At 46.5% G+C, this 26,826-nt stretch overlaps 1 protein-coding gene across 3 annotated transcripts in view; it reads left to right on the top strand.

Annotated features, from left to right (window-relative positions):
* Positions 1-26,436, top strand: part of Pkd1l2 (polycystin 1 like 2) — an 89,237-nt gene extending 62,801 nt beyond the window's left edge. For all 3 annotated transcript variants that reach the window (XM_035442703.1, XM_027410785.2, XM_035442704.1), the window contains 13 exons: positions 2,730-2,958; positions 3,618-3,822; positions 5,904-5,997; positions 7,961-8,098; positions 10,029-10,214; positions 12,012-12,339; positions 13,200-13,333; positions 15,131-15,258; positions 16,309-16,469; positions 22,376-22,586; positions 23,471-23,572; positions 24,039-24,170; positions 26,111-26,436. In XM_035442703.1, the coding sequence (XP_035298594.1) occupies positions 2,730-2,958; positions 3,618-3,822; positions 5,904-5,997; positions 7,961-8,098; positions 10,029-10,214; positions 12,012-12,339; positions 13,200-13,333; positions 15,131-15,258; positions 16,309-16,469; positions 22,376-22,586; positions 23,471-23,572; positions 24,039-24,170; positions 26,111-26,272 (2,210 nt within the window). In that variant the 3' untranslated portion in view covers positions 26,273-26,436. The remainder of the gene's footprint in view (positions 1-2,729; positions 2,959-3,617; positions 3,823-5,903; positions 5,998-7,960; positions 8,099-10,028; positions 10,215-12,011; positions 12,340-13,199; positions 13,334-15,130; positions 15,259-16,308; positions 16,470-22,375; positions 22,587-23,470; positions 23,573-24,038; positions 24,171-26,110) is intronic.
* Positions 26,437-26,826: the final 390 nt, after the last annotated feature.

The raw sequence follows: 26,826 nt of genomic DNA, 5'->3' as shown, positions 1-26,826 counted from the left end.
AAAATGATAGTGTCACACTTAGGGTTTTTATTCCTGTGATGACCAAAAAGCAAGTTGGGGAGGAAAGGGTTTTTTTGGCTTACACTTCTGAATTGCTGTTCATCACCAAAGGAAGTCAGGACAGAACTCAAGCAGGGCAAGAACCTGGAGGCAGGAAGATGGCTTACTCAATCTGCTTTCTTATAGAACCCAGGACCACAGGGATGGCACCACCCACAACAGGTTGAGTCCTCCCTCATTGATCCATAAATGAGAAAATGCCTTACAGCTGGATCTCAAGGAGGCATTTCCTCAGCTGAGGCTCTGTTCTTTCTGATGACTCTAACCAGTACAGATAGATAGATAGATAGATAGATAGATAGATAGATAGATAGATAGATAGACAGATAGACAGATAGACAGATAGATTCATGAAAGTCAGACATTGTTGTACATGCCTATAATCCCAGCACTCAGGAGGCTAAAGCAGGAGGATTACCAGTTTGAAGCCAGCCTGTGTTACAAAGCAAAATCCTATGAAGAAAGAAGAGGAAAAGGAGGAGGAAAGAGAAGAAAAAGGAAGAAGGAAAGAATGGAAAGGACAGGAACATCGAGATGTCACAGAAGGTGGAGGCATTTGCCACCCAGCCTAACAGTTTAGGTTTGACCCCTGGAGCCCACATAGTGAAAGAAGAGAACCAAATCCCACAAGTTATACTCTGACTTTCATATGTGTGCCATGGTGCACTCTGCACGCATGCACACACACACACGCACACATTAGATAAATAATGAATGTTTAAACACCTTTAAAAGGGAAGGAGCTAGGCATAGCGGCGGCTCATGGCTGTAATCCCAGCACTTGCGAGGCAGAGGCAGGCAGATCTCTGTGAGTTCCATGACAGCCTGGTCTAAAAAAAAGAGTTCCAGGACAGCCAGGGCTTTACAGAGGAAACCCTGTTGTGAAAACCAAATAATAAAAGAGGAGAAGGAAGAGGAGACCAGATCCTAATATAATAAGAGGAAATGACCATTGGTTGGATAATTGATGAGATTATTGTTAAGCATCTTAAAATCTCTAATGTTGTTGCAGCTTTTTATTTATATATTTTTGAAGTTAATGGTACAGCCGCCCCACCCCACCCCCTTTTGGTTTGTTTTTGTTGTTGTTGTTTGTTTTTTTGAAACAGGGTTTCTCTTTGTAGCCTTGGCTAGCCAGGCTGGCCTTGAACTTGGGGATCTGCCTGCCTCTGCTTCCCAAAAGCTGGGATTAACGGTATGCATGCCACCATGACCCAGCATCAGTGCAGCCTTTTGAAGCCTTTATCTCCTGCAGAAATTCAATGAAATGGTCTGAGCTGCCAAGTAGTCTGATACGGTGCTATAAGTCTATAACCCCAGAACTTAGGAGGCTGATACAGGAGGATGCTGTCTTCCAGGCCAGCCTGGGCATTTCAAACAGTTAACCCATGTGGAAAGGCTACCTAGCAGGTCCTGCTGCTCCAACTCTGCTCTCTTCTAGATGTTTGCCATGGTTTTTCCTTTTGTGGGACAAGTCTCACTACATAGATCAGGCTGACCTGGAATTGTTATTACAGGCATGCAAGCACCACCTCACCTGGCCATTTGACTGGTTTCATTATTTTTTTTAGAAGTGAGACTGAGGCTAGTGAGATTGCTCAGTGGCTAAAAGTGTCTGCTGCTCTTGGACCTAAATCCTGTTCCCAGGACCCATGTCACAGCTGCCTGTAATTCTAGTTCCTAGGGAGCCACAACCATCTTCTGGCCTCTGTATCATTCACACCCATGTGGCAAACACACACTCATACATATGAGTAAAAACTAATAAAAATAAATGTTTTTAAAATGTGAGAACAGAAGACTGGTACTTATCCCATCTTTGGCTCTGGGCAAAACTGGACTTAAATTAAGTCTAACCACATAGAGGGAAAAAACTCCAGAAGGGGAGCCAGTAAGATGGCTCAGTGGGTAAAGAGGCTTGCTATCAAGACTGACAACCTGAGTTCAATCCCCAGGACCCACATGGTGGAGGAGTGTCTTTGTTAGAGTTTTTATTGCTGTGAAGAGACACCATGACCATGACAACTCTTATAAGAAAAACATTTTATTGAGGGAGCTCACTTACAGTTTCAGAGGAGTTTCAATCCATTATCATTATGGGGGGACATGGCACCATGCAGGCAGGTATGATGCTTCAGGAATAGCTCAGAGTCCTACATTTTGCAGGCAACAGGAAGTTGACAGTCACACTGAAGGAAGCTTGAGCAAAAGAGACCTCAAAGCCTGCCCCTACAATGACACACTTCCTCTAACAAGGCCATACCTACACCAGCAAAACCACACCTCCTAACAGTGCCACTTCCTATGAGACTATGGGGATCAATTACATTCAAACTACTACAAGGAGAGAACCTACTTCAGAGAGAGAAGAGGAGAGAGAGATAATAGGTAAATAAACATAATTTAGTGATCACTTACAGTCATTGCTGCAGCAGGGCACATGGGGAAGTGTGCTCTTCTCTTTGTAAGTAAGGACTTTTTCAAACTGTTCCTTAATAAAAAGATAAAATACCCTGGTTGGCTCTTTGAACCCAGCCTCTGTGCCTCAGATTTCCTACACCTGGCATGTAGCAGGTGAGCTCAAAACTGCTGCTATTGTTTGTTTTTTTTTTTTTTTGTAGATGGCTGTCACTCACCACTATATGGTCACTTTCCCCTTTGTCTCCCAGAAAACACATGGCCCCCCAGGCCCAAGCTGGCAGCAAGTGGGCTTTGGAAGGATGGCATCTACAGGCAGTGTCTCTACCTTCAACTGGAGCATGTGGAGAGGGAGCTGCAGCTGGTGGGGCCCCAAGGCTTCCTGCATCACCATAGTCATGCCCAGGCCCTCAAGCAGCTGCATGTCCTGAAGGGCCACCTCTGGGGACAGCCTGGCACTCCAGCAAGAACATATGCAAGGTAATCTACTTCCCTGGGTGCTGAATGGACACCTGCCCTCTCCTGCCTGGGGCTACCAGCTGGGGCACCTTGACCAGCCTTGGAAAGACGTCCACCCAGACCACAAAGACAGAAGGGACTCCCGATTCTGAGAGAGGATAGCAATGTAAGAGACTATTCCCTTCAGAAACTGGCTCCTATTCCTGAGATGTAAAGTTATCTGGAAGCATATTAGACTTGGACACTAAGAACTAGTGGGGAGCGGGGACAGATCCTCCTGCAGCTTGCAGTCATCAGGGGACCAGGGGACTGTAAGAGGAAAATGATCATTAAGGGACTCTATAATGTTTTCAAGGGACTCCCAAAACCAGCATGGGTTAAGGGGACAGGGCTACTTTCTGGAAGATACTCAGCCTTTGTACAGAACTTTTTTAATGACATAGAACGAGCTTTCTAGGCTACCTGTTAGGGTTGCTGTTAGGGACTGCCCCCTAGCCAGAGCTGGACAAATGACAGACTAGAGAACAGCTCTTTCAGGCAGGTACAAATTGTAGAGGAGAAACAGATGGTCAGAGGTTAAGCAGCTAGCCCAAGGTCATTTGGAGGATGAGGACAGAATGGGATTTGAATGTGGGTCTTCGGGTGCCACCCTGACTGTGTCATTCTATCTTCTTTTGCAGCACTCCTCGGGCCAGCAAGTCCCCTCGTGGACTGCCCTGGTGGTGTGTCCTAGTGGGTTGGCTCCTGGTGGCAGCCACCAGTGGCGTGGCAGCCTTCTTCACTATGCTGTATGGCCTGCACTATGGAAGGGCCAGCTCTCTCAGGTGGCTCATCTCCATGGCTGTGTCCTTTGTGGAGAGTGTGTTCATCACCCAGCCCCTGAAGGTCAGACACCCCTCCCCAAGTGTCTGCCCATGGCCTTCCTATCTACCTCTACCCTCTTGTGATCAGTTATTTTTCAAGCACAGCTATTTTTTTTCTTTTTTTTAAATTTATTTATTAGTTCTAGTTAGGGAACAAGCTTGTTTCACATGTAAGTCCCTTCTCCCTCTCCCTCCCCTCACCCCATCCCTCCTCCCCCACCCCCAGCCTACCCCCACCCCATCCACCCACCACTCCCCAGGCAGGGTAGGGCCCTCAATGGGGGCTCTGCAAAGTCCACCAAATCTTCCTGTGCTGGTCCTGGGCCCTTCCCCATGTGTCCAGGGCCAGAGTGTAACCCTTCACGTGGGATGGGCTCTCAAAGTCCCTTCTTGCACCAGGGAAAAATACTAATCCACTACCAGAGGCTCCCTGGAGTGCAGAGGCCTCCTTATTGACATCCATGTTCAGGGGTCTGGATCAGTCTTGTACTGGCCTCCCCGACAGCATCTGGGGTCGAGGGCACAGCTATTATTTTTTTAAGGTTTATTTATTTGTTATGTATGCAGTGTTCTGTCTGCATGTATGCCTGCAGGCCAGAAGAGGGCACCAGATCTCATTACAGATGGCTGTGGTTGCTGGGAATTGAACTCAGGACCTCTGGAAGAGCAGCCAATGTTCTTAACTTCTGAGCCATCTCTCCAGCCCAGTTATTATTTTTTTTATTCATTTAACAAACATATGAGATGCTACCTCTGTGCTGGCCCCAGAGTAGGGATAATAATGGAGATAGTATAGTAGCCCAAAGGACTTGTACAGTGTTGTACTAAGGAGCTAGCACTTCATAATCACCATCACCCTGAGGATTGTGGGAAAATCTATGGGTGAGAAATCATAAAGCGGGGGATGTATCTCAGAAGTAGAGAGCTTGCCCAGCATGTACAAGGTCCTGGGTCCCACCCCAGCATTTCCACCAAGAAGATCACAAACATCTCTCCATAGCCCGTATGTGTGTATATATCTCAGTCCTCAGATACTCCCGATTCTGAGAGAGGATAGCAATGTAAGAGACTATTCCCTTCAGAAACTGGTTCCTATTCCTGAGATGTAAAGTTATCTGGAAGCATATTAGACTTGGACACTAAGAACTGGCGGGGAGCAGGGACAGATCCACCTGCAGCTTGCAGTCATCAGGGGACCAGGGGACTGTAAGAGGAAAATGATCATTAAGGGACTCTATAATGTTTTGTTATTTGGTTTTGAGACAGGGTCTTCCCATGTAGCCTTGGCCAGCCTGGCACTCAGTATATAGTCCAGGCTCACTTTGAATTTATGGCAATCCTCTTGCCTCAGCTACCCAAGTGCAGAAACTACAGATATGCACTGCTATCATAACCAGCTACTGGAATCTTCTCTCCTATAGGACATTTCAAATCCCCCCATCTGCCCTTTTGACTCTCATTCTACCCTGAATTGTATGTATGTATTTGTTTATAGATAAGGCCCAGTAGCCCAAGATGGTCACAAACTAGCTAAGGCTGGCCTCGAACTTCTGATTTTCCTGCCTCCGGCTCCCTAATGCTGGAATTCCAGGTCTGTGCCATCCTGCTGTTGATGTAGAATGCTGGAGGTCAAATCAGGGCTCTGGACATGCCAGGGAAGCACTCTGCCAACTGAGCTATACCCCCAGTTCTGAATGGTCCAAAGCTTCTATGACAATTCCACTAGCCAAGGCTAGAAGACTAGTGAGAGCAGGGTGTGTTCTAAGTGTTCCTAACCACAGGATCTCTTTTGCTTGGGCATAGCAGACACAGACGTGGCAGGCTGTCTCAGCTGATGCAGGGGTACAGGGATGGGGTGAGGTGGAGGCAGTAATTCTTCAGAGTTAGAAGTGAGAGATGATCTGGGCAGCTGGGCAGCAAGTGGGAAATTCTGGGAAGTTTAGAGACCTGTCAGTCTTTATGATGGGTGGCAGCCCTCCCTCCTCATAAAGACCTCCCTCTGTGGGAATGGCTGGTTCCCACCTGACTGCTTATCACCCAGTCCCTATCTCTCAGGCCTTGGGAACTCCCTGCAGGCTTGGGCTCACACGGGGTGGTTTCCAGGTCCTGGGCTTTGCTGCTTTCTTTGCGCTGGTCTTGAAGAGAGAAGATGATGAAGAGACTTTGCCCTCATTGCCAAGACATCTGTCTGGTCCAGGTAATGGGTCCCTGGTATGTGGAGACAGGAGTATGACCACTCAGTGGTCCAGCAAGGCTGAGTAGGCCTGCAGAGAATGTCTATGAAGTATCCTGGGCCTTGAGCACTCCCCAGAATTTATCCCCCACCAGCCTCCACACTGGGTTTTATCAGTCATCCCAAACTAGCCAGACAAGAGACACCCTTCCTGGTCCCTTGATCAGTCTTACTCCTTCCCTTCCATCCTTTCTTCCTGATAACTCAGCATAACCCTTTAGCCAAGGGTGTGCCCTTGGGGATCACGCAGGACCCTTTAGCCAGAGGTATGCCACTGGGGATCAGGTAGGACTCTTTAGCCAGGGGTGTGCCCTTGGGGATCAGGCAGGACCCTTTAGCCAGGGGTATCCCTGGGGAATCAGGCAGGCTCTATTATTCTTTTTAGAGATAGAACCTTCCATAGCCTGGACTGGCCTTGAAATTGGTATGTGACTGAGAATGACTTTGCACTTCAAATCACTCCACCCTACCCCACTGCTACTTCCAGGCATAAGCTACCTGTTGTGCTGGGACAGAACCCAGGACAAGCACAAGCCAGGCAGACACTCTAACAAAGGAGACACATTCTCAGCTCCAAACTGCATTCTTTAGCAAGATGTGGGTTCCTGAGATTTCAAAGGGAAACGAAACATTCAATTTGCTCATGGGTAGTCTGCAGAAAGTGGCCGTACATTAGACTTCTGGGGCAAAAGTCTGCAGTCTCTAACCAAGGAGCCAAACTGTCACTATTGGTTTTGGTAAATAAAGATTTATGGAAACAGCTATGCTGAACCCTGGTCTAAGACACCCCTGGTTAGTCCCCTCTTCCCAGCAAAACTCTCAAAGGGCCTTGAGAAGAGCTTTTCTCAGGCAGATGGGCAAACAAAACAGAATCAATAACTGACCTTGGCCTTGGGGATGATAAATCAGGAGCCAGTGGTTCTCCCTGTCCCAGGCTTATAATCCTACGATAAAATTTTGACTCAAAAAATAAGCCCATTTCTCAACAAAAAAGTCTCCTTTCTCAATAATAGAGTAATTTCTCTCTGAAGAGATGCCAGCTTCCAAACCCACCATATACTCCTTTAATCATTCATTTGGCAATTTTTCAAGGGGAACTGGCTGTGTTTCAGGCAGTGACGGCTTCAGAACATAATTGACAGAGAACTCGCTCACTGTTGGATGTAATTCAGTGAGTCTAGTAAATTTAGAAGGTTATGGAACCATCATCATTATGATTGAGATATAAAACATTTCGTCACCCAGAATGGTCCCTCTGTTCATTTTAAGTCTGTGCCTGACCCCAAGCACATCCCTGGGCAATGTGGTACTGGTTGAAAGGAATGGGTTACACAACCCCTGCAAGCAAAGACCAGGTGGGGAGGTGACATTGAGGCATGTTAGTGCATAAGCAGATATCTAAGGAAGCCTGATGAGGACAGAGCTGGAGACGAAAAAGACCCTTCAGGCTTCCCTAGCCATCCCCCGAGGGTACAGAGAAGAAAGACTGGAGCCCTAGATGCCCGGAAAGACCGTGAGGTGGAACAGAACTGCCCATGCTGTAGCAATCACTAATGGTATGGCAGGAGCTCAGGGAGTTGTGTTGAAGGAGATGGTTCATGGAGAGGATGGAGAGAGTTGGGGAGCAGGGCATGCAGAGACTTGGAGGGTCAGAAGCAATGCTGGGGTTTCTGGAGATTTAAAATAGGAGAGTGCCCTATCTGCCTTGTCATTTTACAGAGGTCACTGGTGTTCCTCCTGGTGACTACAGGTATCAGGTAATAAGTGGAAATGTGGAAACCAGCAGGGAGGTCGACGACAGATGCTGGGGCAGGGAGGGTAGGAGGGCATGAACAACAAAGACAGATGGGTCATAGTGCACCGATCAGAACGGCAATTCCTGGTTTCCCTGACATGCGGGGGACTGTTCTGTGTTCTATGTCCATAGGCTCCCATGCCATGTTCCGAACACGAAGATGCAGCAGCAAGGATGCTTACCAGCCTCCTCTCACTGACGCCATCGAGAAGATGAAAACCACTCGCCTCCAGGAACAGAAAGTCTTTGCTCTCATCAGAGAAATCCTGGGTGGGCAGCTTCTCCCACCTGGGTTCTCAGCACGTCCTGGAGCAGACACACCGAGTGTCCTTTGATGAGCCCTTTGCTGCCTCTAGGCTCCAGTTTCTCTTCTCCCTTTTGCCTGCAATCCTCCATCCTCTTGGAGTGGAGTCTGAGCTCCCTACTATGGTCTACCCCTTGAGTTTCCTTTCCTGGATCCCAGTGCCCTGAGTTCTGTGGCTCCTGGGATCCCGTGCTCTGCTCTCCCTGAGCCTTTTGATCTTTGCATCATCTCAGCAGTCTTGGAATGTGCCCGTCCTTCTTCCCACCTTTCCTTCTGGCTAATTCTTCCTGTCCTTTAACAGTTAGTCCAGTAGCATGTCTTTAGAGAGGACCCCACACCCTATTACTCATGCTAGGGTCTTTTCAAACCCCAGGGTTTGTCTGCTTGATTCCCCCCAAAGCATATCTGGGTGGATATATTTCACTAGCAAGGTGATCCTGGGGAAGATGGGTGGGGAAGAAAGTGCACCAAAGAGGGAAAGAAGCCAAGAAATAGAGTCAATGATTTGGTTCTGCTGGAGACCTTGGGGAGAATGGGAACACCCCCCCAAAAAATTATTCTATGCATTATCATCATTGATATCCATCCAGGCCCACCATGGGACTGGGTGGTGGGGGTGCCTCATGGTGCAGAGTTCAAGCCCAAGCCTGGAAGTTCTGGCTCAGTAGGAATCTGCACCCCTGTTGCATTGTTATGTGTGACTTTCTGATCTAAATATTTTTACACAAGGGCTTTTTACTTGCAGCCTTCCAATATTCCCAACCTGTCTCCAGTAAGCAGGCGAATGCCATGAGCACGGGGACCATATATGTCTGCTCCAACACTGTATTGTCAGCAATGCAACAGGACAGGCGCCCAGTTTTGACAATTCTATCTTTAAAACACAGATAAGGGGTCTGGAGAGGGCTCATTAGGGAAGATTGTCTACTTTGCTAGCACAAGGCTCCGAGTTTGGATTCCCAGCACCCACATACAAACCCAGATGTGGTGGCATGTACTGGCAACCATAGTGCTATGGGAGGCATCGATGGGAGGATCAGTAGAGCCTGCTGGCTGCCAGCCTAGCTCTGTCTCAAGGGAATTAGGTGGAGAGTGATAGAGCAGGACCCACAACAGCATCCTCTGGTGCATTCATATATATGTGCATATATGGCACACACACTCGAAGAAAATATGGCACACAGAAACTCGAAGAAGCTTAACAGTTCATGGGGTTAGCGCAGAGCAAGAGTACCCAGCTAGCAAGCACAGGCTTTGCAGACAATCCCCAGCATGAGAGTGAGCCAAGCAATTTGCCTGTAAAGCCTGATTATCTGAGTTCACTCCCGAAAATCCATGGTGGAAGGAGGGAATGGACTCCCTCATGCGATTCTCTGACCTACACACATGCTGTGGCACATGCATGTCCATACTCTCATGCACAAGAATAGTAATTAAGTTTTTTTTTTTTTTTTTTTAAAGAAAGTCAAGCGGGCGGCTCAAACCTCTAATCCAAACACTGGGAGGATTAGGAATTCCTATCCAATCTCATCTATGTAGCAAGTTCAATGCCAGCCTGGGACATAAGACCCTGTCTCAAAAGAAACACAGAGCATGACTCCCTGATTCAAAAAGCTTTATAAACATTAGCTGATACTTCTACCACAATCCCATGTTGTAAAATTATTTTCTGAATGATGGGGAATCATGCACAGAGAGGTTGAACCATCCATGAAGAACACTCGATGAGGAAGTGGCTGGACCTACCTCTGTGCACTTCCCTCTTCTCTGCTGTTCCTATTACCAGAGTGGCAGGGGCTGGGCTGCGAGCCCTCCACTGTTCTATGTATGCTCCTTTTCCTCCTTGAACTTGTGGGGGTCAAGGACCTGTCTGACCAGGCTGTGTATCCTTTCCAGCTTACCTGGCCTTCCTGTGGATGCTGCTGCTCGTAGCCTATGGGCACAGGGACCCCAATGCTTACCACTTCAACAGACATCTGGAGCATAGCTTCACTCAAGGCTTCTCAGCTGTGCTGGGTTTCAAAGAGTTCTTCGAATGGGCCAATACCACTCTTGTGAAGAACCTATATGGTCATCACCCAGGTAGTCCCCATGCCCTGAGACAGTGTGTCAAGCCCGATTGTTCATGTAAAGTGTGGGGAAGCACTTATAAGTCACTGACAGCATAAAAACACAATAGGCACATGACCTTTTTGACAAGCTGTCAGGAAGAAGGCTGATGTGAAGTGACCATGATCTTCCATGAGAGGTAGGAAGCCTAACCTGCCTAGGGAAATACAGTGTACAGGCGGGAGAAAGGGCATGAAACTAGCCGAGGCAGCATTCCACGGGACTGCAAAGTTCATGCCACTGCAAAACATCAAGTATGGCTACTATGGGGTATCTGAGTGAAGGACTGGTGTGAAGCTGTGTGGAGGAAAGAGACAGGGAGACGAGGCTCTAAAGATCACACTTATCCTCATGGAGAAGAGGCACCATGGAGGAGTCTACACAAGGAACCATCACTCTGGATGTATGTGGAGGTTGGAGCGGAGGGTATTCCAGTCAGGATGCTAGAGAGAGATGATGGGGATTGATATAGGGAGACTGAGAGGGGAGAGAAAGATGGAGTATTATGGGGTGTGGTGGCTGTTAGAGAGTGAGGGTTGGGGAGGACACTGATAGTGTTCAGGCTGACAGAGAGAATTTATGTAGAGCATGGAGTCCGTCCAAGATGGAGAAGTGCTGAGGTGAGGATGGCTGGATCACATAGATTCATGATAGAGTGGCAGTGTTTGGTCCACATACTCACCCTTCCTCGCTGAGTGAGGCTCATTAGGAGAAAGGGCCTCAAGACCATGACTGGGCCCAAGATAGGGGAAGAATATTAGACAGAAAGTGGTACCATATATGGGAGAGCCAAGCATGATGAGGACCTTAAAGGGAAGAAGGACTTCCTTTAAAAACCTGGAGAGGGGATTCATTAAGAATGAGAACAGCTGGGCGGTGGTGGCACATGCTTTTAATCTCAACATTTGGGGGCAGAGGCAGGCAGATCTCTGAGTCCGAGGCCAGCCTGGTCTACAGAGCAAGTTCCAGGACAGCGGGACTATGTAGAGAAGAAACCTGTCTTGAAGAAGAAGAAAAAATAATGAGACCAGGCATGGTGGTGCACACTTTTACATTTTGTTTTGTTTTTGAGACAGGGTTTCTCTGTGTTAACAGCTTTGGCTGTCCTAGAACTTGATCTGTAGACCAGGCTGGCCTTGAACTCACAGAGATCCTCCAGGCTGGAGCACACCTTTAATCCCAGCACTTGGAAAGCAGAGACAGGAGATCATGGAAAGAAAGAATGAATAAGAGAGCTGGGTGAGGGGCTCCATGAAAGGGATGGTGGGGCACAGGATGAGGTCAGAGTAGTGCCTTCATAGAGAATCCCAGAACAGTCCCCTGAGGAGTCTTCTCAGAAATCTGCAGGACAATCCCCAGAACATAGGGCATATCAAACGTTTATACACTGTTAGGGGACTGCAAGTTTTGAGTAATGTGATTTAGTTCAGAATAGTAAACCAGACAAAGAGCATGGAGGAGTCAAGTCCTAGTCGGGACCATAAGCCACACACAGCACAGAACAGCTTCTCAATTCTGTCCCAGAGAGAGCTGCATGGAGGTGGGGCCTAATCCCTTCAGGCTGTAGGCTCTGGCCTCTCTTGAGTGACCAGGGCCTTAAAGGGGCAGGCTCATGTTCTAACAAAGCAGCCTGTGGTGAGGCACAAGCTGCTTCTGGGCTGTGTCTCTAATGGATCCACCCATGATCTTAGTCACATCTGGGTGGGGGATCATGTGATGTGTTAGGATGCTTTCGGATGCCACACTTGCCCTCCTGGTTCTCATCTTCAGGCTTTGTCACTGATGGGAACTCCAAGTTGGTTGGCAGTGCCCACATTCGCCAAGTGAGGGTCCGGGAAGGCTCTTGCCCTGTCGCCCAGCAGCTACAGGCTTCTTTCGATGGATGCCACGCACCATACTCCCTGGATGTTGAAGACCTGGCAAACTATGGAGAAGGCTGGAATGTCTCTGCTGGCAATAACAGCAATGGCTTTCTTCGGGTGTGGCAATACCAGAGCCAGAGCCAACGTCAGGGTTATCCCATGTGGGGCAAACTTACTGTGTATGGGGGAGGAGGCTATGTGGCCTCCTTGGGAACGGATCGCCAAAGTACCACAAGGTGAGACAGACTTGATTCTTTTCTTGCGCAGTGAAGCCATTTGCTAGAGTGCATAGTGGGATAGAGGAAGTAGCCTTCAAGATAAGTTCATTCATGCCAATGTGGGAGGGGACGGGCATGCAAGAATCCCTCAGGTAGTGTTTTCAGGCCCTAGAAACTGTCCATCTCCAGACTTGGAAGGAAAGGGCCCCTGCGGCTATTTCTACTGAGCATACATGTGTGTGCACACACATACTTTCATTTTATCTATTTGGAGGCATTGATGTTTAACACCATTGTGAATGAGGGACCAAGGCCTGCAGAAGTTAGCTTGCCCGAGAGGCAGTCAGGATTTGAATTCAGTTCCCTCTGCCACCCCAGGACACATTGCTTTTTTATTACGTCAGGCCGAGTTCCCCAGGACCTGGTCCCATGTAATGTGCCATCCCAGGGGAACTCCATAGCTGCAGCTACTGCCTGAGCCCCAGAGCTTCATAAGGTTCCTCTCACTGGATAGCTGTTTGACTTAAAAAAGCACACCACCCCCCTGGAAGGGGCACATCCAAGCGCACATTCCCCAGCCCTGGCCCAGCTTCTCTGATGCATGTGACCCAGAGCCTGACAGTCTGTATTCACAATATGTTACAATGTTGGCTGGGAACCCCCTTTGACAAACTCTGTTCTAATGGTCAGGAGACTATAAGCCAACACCACCATGTGGCTGGCATCATCATTTGATGACCGTCCCCAAGAGCTAGGTGTGTGGCCCAGGAGCAGAGCAGAATAGAAGGTTTAGACAGTAAGCCCTAGCCTCATGCAGGGGTTCATGGACAAGGAGCCTCATGAGAAAGAAGATACCAAGCACCCCTCTTTCTCCACAGGATTCTCCAGTATCTCTTTGATAATAGCTGGCTGGACACCTTGACCAGAGCTGTGTTTGTGGAGTTCACTGTCTACAATGCCAATGTCAACCTGTTCTGCATTGTCACACTCACACTGGAGAATAGTGGCCTGGGTGAGCCATCTCTCCTGGAAATCCTCACCCTGGTTGTGTCTCTAACATAGCTGAGTCCTGCTGCTATGTCGTGAATCCCTAGGTCCCCTAAAAGCAAAGCATCAGTGCTACTCTAGCCTGCTTGCCCTATTTACTCTGGACTGGTCTCTTTCATCATCTTAAGGGAATCCAGTTGGAGTAGGAGACAGCTTGTCCATCTCCTCATCCCATAGAGGAGAGAACATGTTGAGCATCACCATCCAACCATGCTCATACGACTGAGACCAAATATCCACACGTAATATTCATGCTCACCTCTGTGATGGGCTTCTATACTTTCTGTTCATTCTTTCTCCCACCCCTCCATCTTTTAAAATGTTAAATTACAAGTTAACAAGAACCAAAGTCAACCTGAAGCCTTCTCAGCTAATGCTCAATTTCCTAGAACTCAACTTCCTCTCTGTTAAACACTGAACGTTTGAAGGTATTCAATTGCTATTTTATTTGTTTGCTTGTTTTGAGACAGCGTCCTGTGTAGCCCAGTCAGGTTTCTTATTAATGCTACTGTCTCCGCTTCCTGATTACTGAGACTATAGGGATGAACACACTCAGCCTAAAATTTAAAAACATATTATTTTTTTCTTTTAGAATTTCATACATGTATGTAGTATGATGCATACAGTGTATTTTATGCAGTCCACACCCACTAAATTTTAAAATATGAATATACAAGATCTTGCTACAAGGCCCCTGTTGGCCTGGATCTTCATTTTCAGCCTGTCTTTCTGTCACCCTGAGGGCTAGCTTTATGTTCACAGGCAGTAATAGCCTTACTAGTCAAACTGGCTTAAAATGTTATCTCATAACCGAGGTATATAGGTAGGTAATCAGAGACGGAGAATCAGGATCTCAAGGTCATCCTTGATTACACAGCAAGTTCAAAGACAGCCTGGAATACATTGGTCTGTCTCAGAAAGCATCAGTAACAACTTTTTTCACTCAAACAATTTAAATGGAGCCGGGCAGTGGTGGCTCATGCCTTTAATCCCAGCACTCAGGAGGCAGAGGTAGGCAGATCTCTGTGAGTTAGAGTCTCGAAAAAACACAACACAAGACAACACACACACAGACTGAGAGAGAGAGAGGGGAGAGAGAGAGAGAGAGAGAGAGAGAGAGAGAGAGAGAGAGAGAAAGAGAGAGAATAAAGCAAACAATTTAAATGGGAAGGATTAAAAACAAGACAAAACTAAAAAGAATGTAAGGAAAAGACACAGTATGGTATGGTGGTGCATGCCCTTAATCCCAGTACTCATGAGGCAGGGGTAGGGGGATCTCTGAGTCCAAGGCCATCTTGGTCTCCATAGCGAATTCCAGGACAGCTAGGGCTACAGTGAGACCATATCTTGAAAGAAAAAAAGAAAGATTTATGAATGAATGACAAATAACTCAGGAAGGTTGACTTGCTTGGCGCATTGGCCATCTGATGATCTTAGGGGACGCTCTGTGGGGGAAAATGGCATCAATGAGCAATGGGGGGGGGCTGGTGGAAGATTCTGGGTGGATGGGTTCTGTGGAGGTGCTGTGCACATACATCCATCCCAGAGAGGGTCTCATGGACTTTCTGGGGTAGCTCCTTCTGGGGCGGTGCCTTCTGGATTGTCCACTGTCATTGGTATCCTGCCCATGTCCAACTTTGTCCCTTGTATCTCCTTGTTAGTCTTCTTGCCAACCTGGAGAAGGCTTGAGTTATGTGACATTGAGTCCGGTCAGAAGCTGGGTCTCCAACAGGCAGGTGAACAGAGGCACTTTTCTCCCCAGGTACCTTTTTCTCACACGCCGCCCTGCAGAGCCTGTGCCTGTACCCCTTCACTGATGGCTGGCACCCCTTCGTGGTGGCAGCTGAGTTCATTTACTTCCTCTTCCTCTTCTACTACATGGTGGTGCAGGTGAGGGGGGTAAGGGCTCAGTGGGCAGAGATGGATAGAAGCATCCTTTTGCCTTCTCACCTCCTAAAGCCAGGACTGAGGCAAGAGGGAAAGGGTTTTTTGTTTTGGTTTGGTTTTTATTGCCCCAGCTGCTTGGCTAACAGATCTTCTGTTGGTCCTGTGAGCCAATCCATCCTTTTTCAGGAAGGAACAGGGTTGGTATTACCCAGGAACTGACACCTCAGGGTTGGTCCTTCCTAAGGGTAGGGTCTGCATTGGTCTTATAGCTTCTAACTGGAAACCTTCCAGAAGGATTAGGTTAAGGGATGTCTTAGTTGCAGTTTCTATTGCTGTGAAGAGACACCATGACCATGCAACTCTTATAAATGTGTGTTACTTTTGTTTATGCTGCATTTGTTTAATTATGTAAAGATGTGTTGCTGTTTCACCTTGCTTGCCTAAGGCATCTGACTGGTCTAATAAAAAGCTGAATGGCCAATAGCTAGGCAGAGGAAAGATAGGCAGGGCTGGCAGAGAGAAAGAATAGAGAAGGGAGAAAAGAACGAGGGAAAAAGAGTGGGAGACTCCTGGCCTAGCCAGCCAGGCAGCTGTCAGACAGACATGGAGTAGTAAATACAAAATGAAAGAAAGGTAAAAAGCCCTGAGGCAAAACATAGATGAAGAGAAACAGGTTAAGTTATGAGAGCTAGTGGGACAAGCATAAGATGAGGCTGAGATTTCATAACTAATAAGTCTCCGTGTCATGACTTGGGAGCTGGTTAGTGTCCCCCCCCCAAAAAAAAGCCTGCTACGGATGGCTGATGCTATAACTCAGTGGCAGACTGCTTTCCTAGAATGCTTAAGGCCTCTGGCTCAGTCCTCAGTTACAGACACATATGCACATGAACACATTCTTAGCTATTGTATCTACAGTCACAAGTCTGGTAATTGAGTTAGTGGTGGGATCTCCAAGGATGTATGTATGTTGGGCCAGGGTAATGTCCTACCAGAGGTCTTTGGCATGGAGAGGTAGACACTGCCATAGCCTTAATCTCTGTATCCGATTTCCAGGGCAAGCTCATGAGGAAACAGAAGCGGGCTTACTTTTGCAGCAAGTGGAATCTTCTTGAACTGGCCATTATCCTAGCCAGCTGGAGCGCCCTGGTGGTGTTTGTGAAGAGGGCTATCCTGGCAGATCGTGACCTCCAGAGCTACCGGAAGCACAGGGGCGAGTATGTGGCAGCTTCCCTGACTCTTCCTCTACCCCTCCTTCCTATAGCTCCCTCAGAGGAAGGTTTTGGAAACCCTGCTGGCCTTGAGTGGATGGAGGGCAGTCCTCGCATATAACTGAAGCTGCTCTAGAGTCACACCCAGGGCCTGGAACTTAAGAAATTGGAAAGAATTCTTTCATTTCTTGTATTTAAATTAGCATGTATTAATTACTAGAATTATAAATTTGTTATAAATACAAAATAATGGGTTTCATTGTGGCATTTTCATACATACATCTAATATACTTTGATCATATTCTCTCTCTCTCTCTCTCTCTCACACACACACACACACACACACACAAACACACACACACACACACACACACACACACACACACACACACACACACACTACCCTCTCTTGCTGTTCCTCTTCCAGGTAGAGAGGACTCTTTAACATAAAATACAGTAACAGGGCTGGAAGATGATTCAGTGGTTAAGAGCATCTGCTTCTCATGCAGATGACCAGAAACTCATGGTCCTCTTGCTTCCATCTTCCTAGTGCTGGGATTACAGACATGTGCCAACATGCCCTGCTACAAATAAAGTTTTATTACAATATGGGTGGGCACACCCATTTGCTCACATACTGCCTATGGCTACTGTTCTGCTACAATGGCACTGTTGAGTCACTGAGACAGAAACCATCTGGCCCATGTAGCGCCAAGTGTGGACTCTCTGACATTTCCAGAAAGAGCTGGCCACCTGGAGAACAAAGGCTGGGTTCTCAGAGGAACAATGCTAAGCTTGTAGCTGGTCGCCCATAAGATCATACACCGCAGTGTTTCAACACATGTGTTCCTTCCTCACCTCACCTCATACTTCATTCTTGACATCCACACAGGTTATTTTTTTCTTAGATCTTTTTTTTTCTTTTTTTTAAAGATTTATTTATTATGCATACAGTGTTCTGTCTGCATGTGTCCCTGCAGGCCAGCAGAGGGCACCAGATCTCATTATGGATGTTTGTGAGCCATCACGTGGTTGCTGGGAATTGAACTCAGGACCTCTAGAAGAGCAGCCAGTGCTCTTAACCTCTGAGCCATCTCTCCAGCCCCTTTCTTAGGTCTTGAACCAACTTTAGACAGTTCTCTTTTTGCAGTGGATGTCAGAAAAGCATAAAGAGATGTGCCAGTTCTTAGAAACTGAAGTGGAGTCTGCATTCATTCTCTCCCCACCCACTCTTTCTTTTGTTTTTTCAAGACAGGGTTTCTCTGTGGCATTGGAGGCTGTACTGGAACTAGCTCTTGTAGACCAGGCTGGTCTCGAACTCACAGAGATCCACCTGCCTCTGCCTCCTGAGTACTGGGATTTAAGGCGTGCACCACCACTGCCTGGCCTGCATTCATTTTCTAGAGACTTTTTATTTGTGTCTGTGTCTGTGTGAGTGCCTGACAGGTGTAAGGGTGCACACAGAAGCCAGAAAAGGGCATTAGATCCCCCAGAGCAAGAGTTACAGGAGGTTATGGGCTGAACAGTGTGGTTGCTGGAAACCAAACTCAGGTCCTTTGCAAGGGCAGTAAACACTCCTAACTGCTCAGCCATCTCTCTAGCCTTTGGGTTTTGTTTGTCTTTCAAGACAGGGTTTCTCTGGTAACAGTCCTTACTTTGTAGACCAGGCTGGCCTCTGCCTTCCGAGTGCTGGTATTAAAGGTGTTGGCCACCATACACAGCTTGTTCTTGTTTTGTTTATGTTTTTGTGAGGTGCTGAGAATCAAACCCTTAAACCCAGGGCTTCACTATCACAGATAATTGCTCTACTACTGAGCTATAAGCCCAATGGACTAAGTACAGTTAAGCTTCAGTTTGAAGTTTAATTTGAAACCCTTAGTTGAATTTGATAATTTTATTACTCTACTAGCCAAAGGTTTTTAGTTTCTGTTTTTCAATGCTAGGGCTTGAACCCAGGACCTCACACATGCTAGGCAAGTGGTTTACTAGTGAACCACATCCTCCATTCTAACGAACCTCCCCATCCCAGTAAACCACACCCCTATCCCAGTGAATCACACCCCATCCCAGTGAACCCCATCCCAGGGAACCCCATCCCCCATACCAGGGAAGCATGGTCCCCCATCCCAGTAAACCACACCCTATCCCTGTGAAAGACATCTCCCCATCCTAGTGAAACACCCCCACCATCCCAGTGAATGAGTAAAGTCTTAGTTTTTTTGTTTTGTTTTTTGTTTTTTGAGACAGGGTTTCTCTGTATTGCTTTGGAGCCTATCCTGTCACTCACTCTGTAGACCAGGCTGACCTCGAACTCACAGAGATCCGCCTGCCTCTGCCTCCTGAGGGCTGGGATTAAAGGCGTGTGCCACCAACGCCCAGCTTGTAAAGTCTTGGTTTTATTTAAAAGGAATTGAGTCAGGGTCTTACAGAGTCACCCAGGATGATCTGAACTTACTCCAGCCTGTACAGATCTTGAACTCTTCCAACCTTCCTGCCTCAGCTCCTCAAATAGCTGAGATTACAGGTCTATGCTGCCAGACCATTTTAACAAAAGTCATAAGTTTTTTTTTTTTACTCTTTTTCAGAGACCTATAAAAATATTTAAATAGATAAGCTTTTTTTTCCTACAAGAACCTAATTTATCCCTTCTCCCTCCTATTCTCTTCCCTCTTTCTCTCTTTCTCTTCCTTTGCTGGGGATCAAACTCAGGGTCTTACTATATGCTAAGTACACACTCTATTACTGAGATAACCCTCTAGCCCAAGTCCTGAATTTTAATAAAATACTTTATTTATTTTTAAAAATATTTTTATTTGGACTGATATTTTGCCTAAATAATGTCTGTACACCACATGTGAGCCTGATGGTGTCCAAGGAGGCCAGAAGTCAGTGTTGGATTTCTTGTAACTGGAGTTACACTGTTGTGAGCCACCATATAGATGCTGGGAATTGAACCTGGGTCCTATGGAAGAGAAGCCAGTGCTCGTAACCTCAGAGCTCACTCTCCAACTAATTAACAAAACACCTTCATTTGCTTCACGGTCTCTGCAACCCAGTAGTCCTCAGCCCTGGCTCCCCAGTAGGATTCTGGAAGGAAGGAAGCCAGCCCTGTGGTCTAAGCTGCCTCCCAGGCTTGCTCATGATGTCCAGAGATAGCACTCAGCACCAGTATCTTATCATTCCTTTGGCTTATTGCAATATGTAGCCAAAGTCAAGAGGCATACTGTAATTAGAACTAATTGCCTTCTCAGACAAAGGCCTAGGAATTGTTATTGTTTCCACATACTGAGCAATTCCATGACATGAAAGGGGATTTGGTATTTTATTTTGCTAATTATAGTTATTTATTTATTTTGTATGTGTGTGTGTGGGGGGACATTCATGTGGACATCAAAGGACAATTTGAGAGAGCTAGTTCTCTCCTTCCATCACAGTTCATTCTCCAAGATCAAACTCGGGATATCATCCTTGCCAGTGAGTGCCTTTACCCACTGTGCCATCTGGCTAGCTCAGGAGGAAGAGGAAAATGCTCAGTGAGGCCAAAGAGAAAGAAGCCATCTATACCAGCAGCTCCAGTTTGCTCAGAGAGGTGGAAGGTTCTGGAAGACTGGAGAGGCCTGACTAGGACCTAAAGGGGCAAAGCCAGCCCACGCCCATGTTTCTACAGAAAGGTACCCTGGTGGGTCACTAAAGCCCAGGTAGAGTAAGGGAAACCTTGGCAGAGGCAGGCTCTGGGCCTGTTCAGCAAGGGTGCTGCAACTTTTTCAATAAATGAGAAATGTGGTATGTCTGCCTAAAACTTAAAATATCGATTAGAAAAACAGATTTGTAAAGCTATAAATGGTGGATAGTCATTGGTGCTTATGTAAGCAACCCTAATTAAACCCATTGGCTCACCAAAACAAAAATCAAAGGACATGAAAGGAGAACTGCTCAGGAAGAGGATCGGATCAGCAGGAGTGAGGGTCATGGGACAAGAGATGTTAACTGGGTTGACATTTACTCATTGTGTAAAACACATCATATACATGTCTAAAACTATCCAGGTGAATCCCATTATTGTGTAATTAACATAAGCTGATAGAAAAAGCTATACATCAGAGCTGGCTTGGGCACAGTGGGACACATTGGAAACCCTAACACCTGTGAGGCTAAGTGCAGGAGGTGAAAAAGCTTAAGATCATCCTCAGCCTCAGAGTGAGTTTGAGGCCACCCTGGGCAATATGAGAGCCTGTTTCAAAACAATAAAATGCCACACTAGTATTAAACTGGATTTGGAATTCATTGACACAAAAGGAGAATGAAGGGCTTTGAAATCAGACACACCTGGATTCCAACTCATTCCTCCCTCACAAGTTGTGTGATCACCAGTTGAGTGATCTTGTGCCAACTCTGTCCTCATCTGTGAACCAGAGATAGCAAGACCCACTCCATCTTGAAATTCAATGACACACAGCAAATCAGATTCGCACTTAGCACAACAAAGAGATGACAGCTCCGTGTTTCTTTCAATGTGAAGGCAACTGGGAATGTACACTCAAAGTACAGGGAGGTCAAGACTCACCAAAAAAACCTCTATTCTCCCAGCTCCCCACACCAATATATTCCTCTTTTGTCAATAATCCAAAATGCCGGTGAAAGGCCCCCTCGAGAACAAGCCGCATTATCATCCATCACCAGAATCAGAATTCTCACCATCATTGTTGTCATGATTGCCATCATCACCATCATTACTTGACCCGTCCCGAAGGTCCAGTCATTCAGGGTTCCGAAGGGGGGCTGCCTGAAAAAGTCATGGGTGAGAGAAAGAAAGGAGACCAAGCGGCTCGAGAAAGGACAAGAGTCCGTCTATGCAATGTCAAGGTCTCGATTTATTGGGGCTTAGAGTGGACTTAAATAGCCCTGCAACAATAGAATTGGAGGGAATAACAGAAGGAACATCAGGTATTTGCTGGGACTGGAACATTCTTCTTATCAGCTGGAACATCTAGTGGTCTTCCTTGGAACAGTGAACAGAAAAGCCCCAGACCCTTTCTCGGAACAGAAGCAGTTAGCAGTTCCACTTGGCCAAACCGTGCCTAATTACAGGTTACAGGAGGCTCACAGAGCTGGCTTTAAGCCGCATAGTTTTGGGCCCACGGCCCCTTACAATTACTCTTATTCTTCTCATCCCCCTCATCATCATGATCACCATCAGCACCAACAGCATCGTCTTCATCCTTATCACTGTTGTCACCATCACCACAACTCTATCACTCTATCATCACCAATGTCATCCTCACTACCACCATGATAATTCTTTTATTTTAATTGACTCATACTTTTTTGATTTTTTTTTTTTTGAGGCAGGGTCTCTGTACTTAGCCCTGGATGTCTTAGAACTCACTAAGTAGACCAGACTGGATTCGGATCTGCCTGCGTCTGCCTCCCTTGTGCTGGATTAAAGGCATGCATAACCATACCTAGCATATTTTATTTATAAGTATTGGAGGAGGGAGGAAAGAAAGAGAGAGAGAGAGAGTGGGCATAAACATGTCACAGCCTGTGGGGAGGCCATAAGACAATTTCAGGAGTTGGTTCTCTCTTTCCACCTTTACCACGTTTACATGGGTTCTGGGAATCAACTCAGGTGGCCAGGCTTGCGTGGAAATTACTTTTAACCACTGAGCCATCTTGTTGGTACATCTACTACTATCATTTTTATCATCATAAATCATCAACAACAACATTCTTCTCACTATCACGACCACCACCACCACCTGACCGGGGGGAATTAGAACTACTTTGTCTCTCAGACCTAGATCAGGACATATTGATCTCTGAGTTGATATCAATATAGCCCTGTATCTGGGTGGACTCCAGCCATGCTTCTCCTGGCATCTGAGATGGGCTTTCCCATTTTGTTCCCACAGGGGGATCAGTTTCAGTGAGACAGCAGCAACTGATGCTGCCCTTGGTTACGTCATTGCCTTCCTTGTCCTGCTGTCCACAGTGAAGCTTTGGCACCTGCTCCGCTTGAATCCCAAAATGAACATGATCACATCAGCACTACGACGTGCCTGGGGTGACATTTCAGGCTTTGTCACCGTCATCCTTATCATGCTCCTGGCTTATTCCATTGCGGTGAGTGCTTCCTTTGGGAAAACCTCAGGGCAGGTCTTGATGGAAGTAAAGGCTACTTGTCACGGTTAGGGGGAGACTGAGAGAATTCAAAGGAAATGACAGAACTTGTGGATCCAGGATCTTTTAGATGGGACCTTATGAAATTACCACCTCTAAGAACAAAGATTGAACCTCAGTAGAATGGGAGTCACACATTACAACGTCCGAGACCAAAAGGACACAGTGACCTCTCGTGATGGACTGCTTTCTGCAGCTAGGCCTGCTCAAGCTGTCAGTTCTGATACCCCAGTTGCTTAGAAGCCTCATGGCTACTGTCCAGGCATGAACTGTGGGCTCCTATTGTGCTCGTGGGTGAATTGGACCACCGTCTCCTTGAGCTAGGGCAGAGGTGGAGAGGTGAGGGTGCAGTCCTAAATACTTGGACTCGGTAGTGCCAATATTGTTTCATTCAGCTGCTTAACACTATATGTTGACAGTTACATCTGTCACTAGGGAAAAAAATAGCCAATGACCATGACCAACCTTGAGTCTTTGACTCTTTCTTATTATCAAGTAATAAGAAACAGACTTCTGGCCTCTTCCTGTTCTCTATCCAAATGCACATTCTGACCCTGAGGTACAATAGGTCCGTGATTTTCCAGTATAGTGCATCCATTTGTCTGTGACTTTTAGCCATGCCTTTGTCATCTCTCGCCCAGCTTTTTCCAGTCTTACATCTCTCCCGACTCACAGATCATATGCATCACCAGCCCGTGTGTCCTTGTCTGCATTCCATTCTAACCCCTCACTTCCACTGTACATCCTAGTCCCTGTCTCGGACAGCAGGACTAGGGGAGGGGCTTTGCACTTTCTTTCCCTCTTCATGAAGACTCTTTCCGTGACAGTCAAACTTAATATTTGGTTGGAAACTCCGTTCCTACAAAACCCTTTTTGATGCAGCAGAAACAATGGTCAGCCTTCAGCTGGGGATCTTCAACTACGAAGAGGTAATGGTAGTGGGGGTTAGCATGGCCACGGCAATCTGTGCCAAATCTGTGTGTTAGAAAATCACTCCCTGCCCACCTTCCCCTTTACTACCTTGAATGCAGTGCAGAGTCTGGCAAGCACAGGGCTTCTCTAGATGAATAAAAATGTTTCCCCTACATTTAGACAGCCTACTCTGGGGACTCCTGCTTGCAGAACATCAGACTCTCAGGAGGACCATGTTGGGTTGCAGAAATTCCAAGCCCTAGCTAGAAATGGTGCCTGTGTTTAGAGGAAGCAGTGGTGGGCATGGGTGCAGCTCATACACCTTCTGGGCCAGCTCCTGGAGAGCTCAGGCCCCACTCCCAGCCCTAGGCAGAGGACCTCTTCCTGACTCTACTCAGCTCAGAGGGGCCTGGTTTGCTGCTGAGGGTTTCTCGGGGGATGGTGACTACAGGAGATGGGAATGACTGGCTTTCTCCCTGGCAGGTCCTAGACTACAGCCCAGTTCTTGGCTCCTTCCTCATTGGGTCCTGCATAGTTTTTATGACATTCGTGGTACTGAATCTGTTTATCTCTGTCATTCTGGTGGCCTTCAGTGAGGAGCAAAATTATGATCAGGTGAACTGAACCTTTGACTTATTCTTTATATAAATGGGATCATATATGTATGTGCTTTTGTATCTGACTGCTTCCTTTTAGGACAATACTATTTTATTTATTTTTGTATATGTGTATGTGTGCCTGTGTGTTTGTATGGCCAGAACTGGAATTCACTGGAACTGGAGTTACAGATGGCTATGAGCTGCCTAGTGGGGGTGCTAGCAATGGACCTGAGTCTTCAGCAAGAAGATCAAGTGCTTTTAGCTGCTGAGCCATCTTTCCAGTCTGTGACTTTCTTTGTGTAGCTTTGGATCCTGTCCTGGAACTCACTTTGTAGACCAGACTAGCCTCGAACTCACAGAACTCTGTCTGCCTCTACCTCCTGTGTGCTGGGATTAAAGGCATGCACCACAACCCCCAGCTTGGGGACAATATTTTTGAAGCTCATCCATGTAGTATCTATCAGCAACTCGCTTTTTTTTTTTTTCTTTTTTTAAATGTAGATCAGGCTGGCCTTCTAACACACAGATCACATGGGGTCTGCATAGTCTTTTGCAACTAAATATTGCCCATGTTTTCATTGTCTAAGAACCTTTTTGGAGGGGAGTTACAGATGTTAAGGACTGAATTTTTGTTCCCTAGGAAAAAACAGGTTAAAGTGCTAAGCTCCACTATTTCCATATAAGACTATATTGGAGAGGAGAGTCATTGTTGATGTAATTGGTTGTATATAGAAGTTTCTGCCGGCCCAGTCCTGTAGCCTTTTAGTTCTAAATAAACACACAAAGGCTTATATTAATTATAAACTGTTTGGCCTATGGCTCAGGCTTCTTATTGGCTAGCTTTCTCTTAATTAGTAACTTATTTCTATTCATCTTTGTAGTTCCATATGGTCTTGGCTTACCAGTGATGCCCAAGTCTCTTGCTTTCTCAGCAGCTACATAGCATCTTGCAACTCACTCCCTGCATTCCTCTTCCCAGAATTCTCCTAGTCTGGTAGCCCTGCCTATATTTCCTACCTGTCTACATCCTGCCTGTCCATTGGCTGAAACAGCTTTATTCATCAACCAATAAGAGAAACATATATTCACAGCATACAGGACATCCCCCATCAATTGGTTAAGTGGTGTTACTCTGGATCCCTAAGCCAATAGGGCTGCTTTGTTGATATATGCACAGTTTTGCTGTTTGTTTGTTTTAGATAAGATCTCATTTTGGCCTTGAACTGATCCTCCTGCTTCTGCCTCCCAAGTGCTGGGATTATAAACACATTCCACCATATCTACATGGCTCTATCTATAGCCTTTAAGTATGGCCTGCCATTCTTATGTCCTACAATTTGTTTTTGCTTTGCCTTATTTGTTTATGAATGAGACATGCTCATGATATACAGCTCAGGCTGGATTTTGTCTTAGCCTCTAAGGGTTGGGATTGCAGGTGTATGCCATCACATCTTTTTCTTTAGTTTAAAGCTCTGTCTGTCTATCTATCTATCTTATCTATCTTATCTATCTATCTATCTATCTATCTATCTATCTATCTATCTATCTGCCCATCATTTATGGTTAAGTATGGGAAAGTTATAGTGAGAAATGCCTATTTAGTTTTTCATTCCCCAGAAATCCCAATCCGTCCCATGCTGGCTACACTGAGAGGTAAGCAGAGGAAACAAAAGTGGCAATTATATAGCAAAGGAAAAAACCACCACTGCAGGGCTGAGTGAGATGGGTGACAGTCATCCCTGCAAGGTGTCTGGAGGTGGCTGGTACTTAAATTCAGGTGCAGTAACCAGCCAAAGCTTTCTGTATCCAGTATGGGATGGTGTTGAGGATGAAACCCAGAGCTTTGAGCTTACCACATGCTCTACCACCTAGCTGTAGCCTCAGCCCTGGGACCAAACAGGACAGTAAAACCTTGGGGTAGTTCCAGATACATCACTTGGTCCTCTCTTCTTGCAGCTGTCGGAGGAAGGAGAAATGGCAGATTTGCTCCTGATGAAAATCCTCAGCTTTTTGGGTGTCAGATGTAAAAGAGAAGAGCCGAAGAGCAGCAATGAGCAGCCAGAGTTGTCCTCCCAGGGTCTGTCTCCTCAACCAGCACAAGCTTTGCCCAGAATTTAAACTGTTCATCTACATGTTGGGGAAGACCAGAGCTTCCAGCCTATTCTGAAGTCTCACGGGAGGACTGGCTTTGCTGTCTATAGAGGAGTTCTGGAATCCAGCTAATAAGTCACAATGCATACATACATAATAGTGAGAGAGCCTGCGTGTTCAAATGCATTTCCTCCTAGAAATAAAATACACATATGTGGAAAAGAATATTCTCTACAGAACAATTAATTCACTGGTTTGGTTATTGGCAGTTGCCTTGAATTACTCTCAGAATTCCTTCAAATGCTAATAGCTGTCTGGTTAGCTGTCTGTTCTGGGACCAAGAACGACAAATTGAGTTTAAAAAAAAACAAGAAAAGTGCCTGTCAGTGGTGGCACACACCTATAATCCCAGCACTTGGGAGGCAGAGGTAGGCAGGTCTCTGTGAGTTTGAGGACAGCCTGGTCTACAAATCGAGTTCCAGGGCAGCCAGGACTATAATGTAGAGAAAGCTTGTCTCAGAAAAATCAAAAAACAAGAAACAAACAGGAAGAACACTATTACTGTCTATGGTTTTGTTTTT

The sequence above is a fragment of the Cricetulus griseus genome, chromosome 3 (assembly GCF_003668045.3).
Source record: "Cricetulus griseus strain 17A/GY chromosome 3, alternate assembly CriGri-PICRH-1.0, whole genome shotgun sequence".
NCBI lineage: Eukaryota > Metazoa > Chordata > Mammalia > Rodentia > Cricetidae > Cricetulus > Cricetulus griseus.
This window is presented reverse-complemented; position numbering and strand designations above follow the sequence as displayed.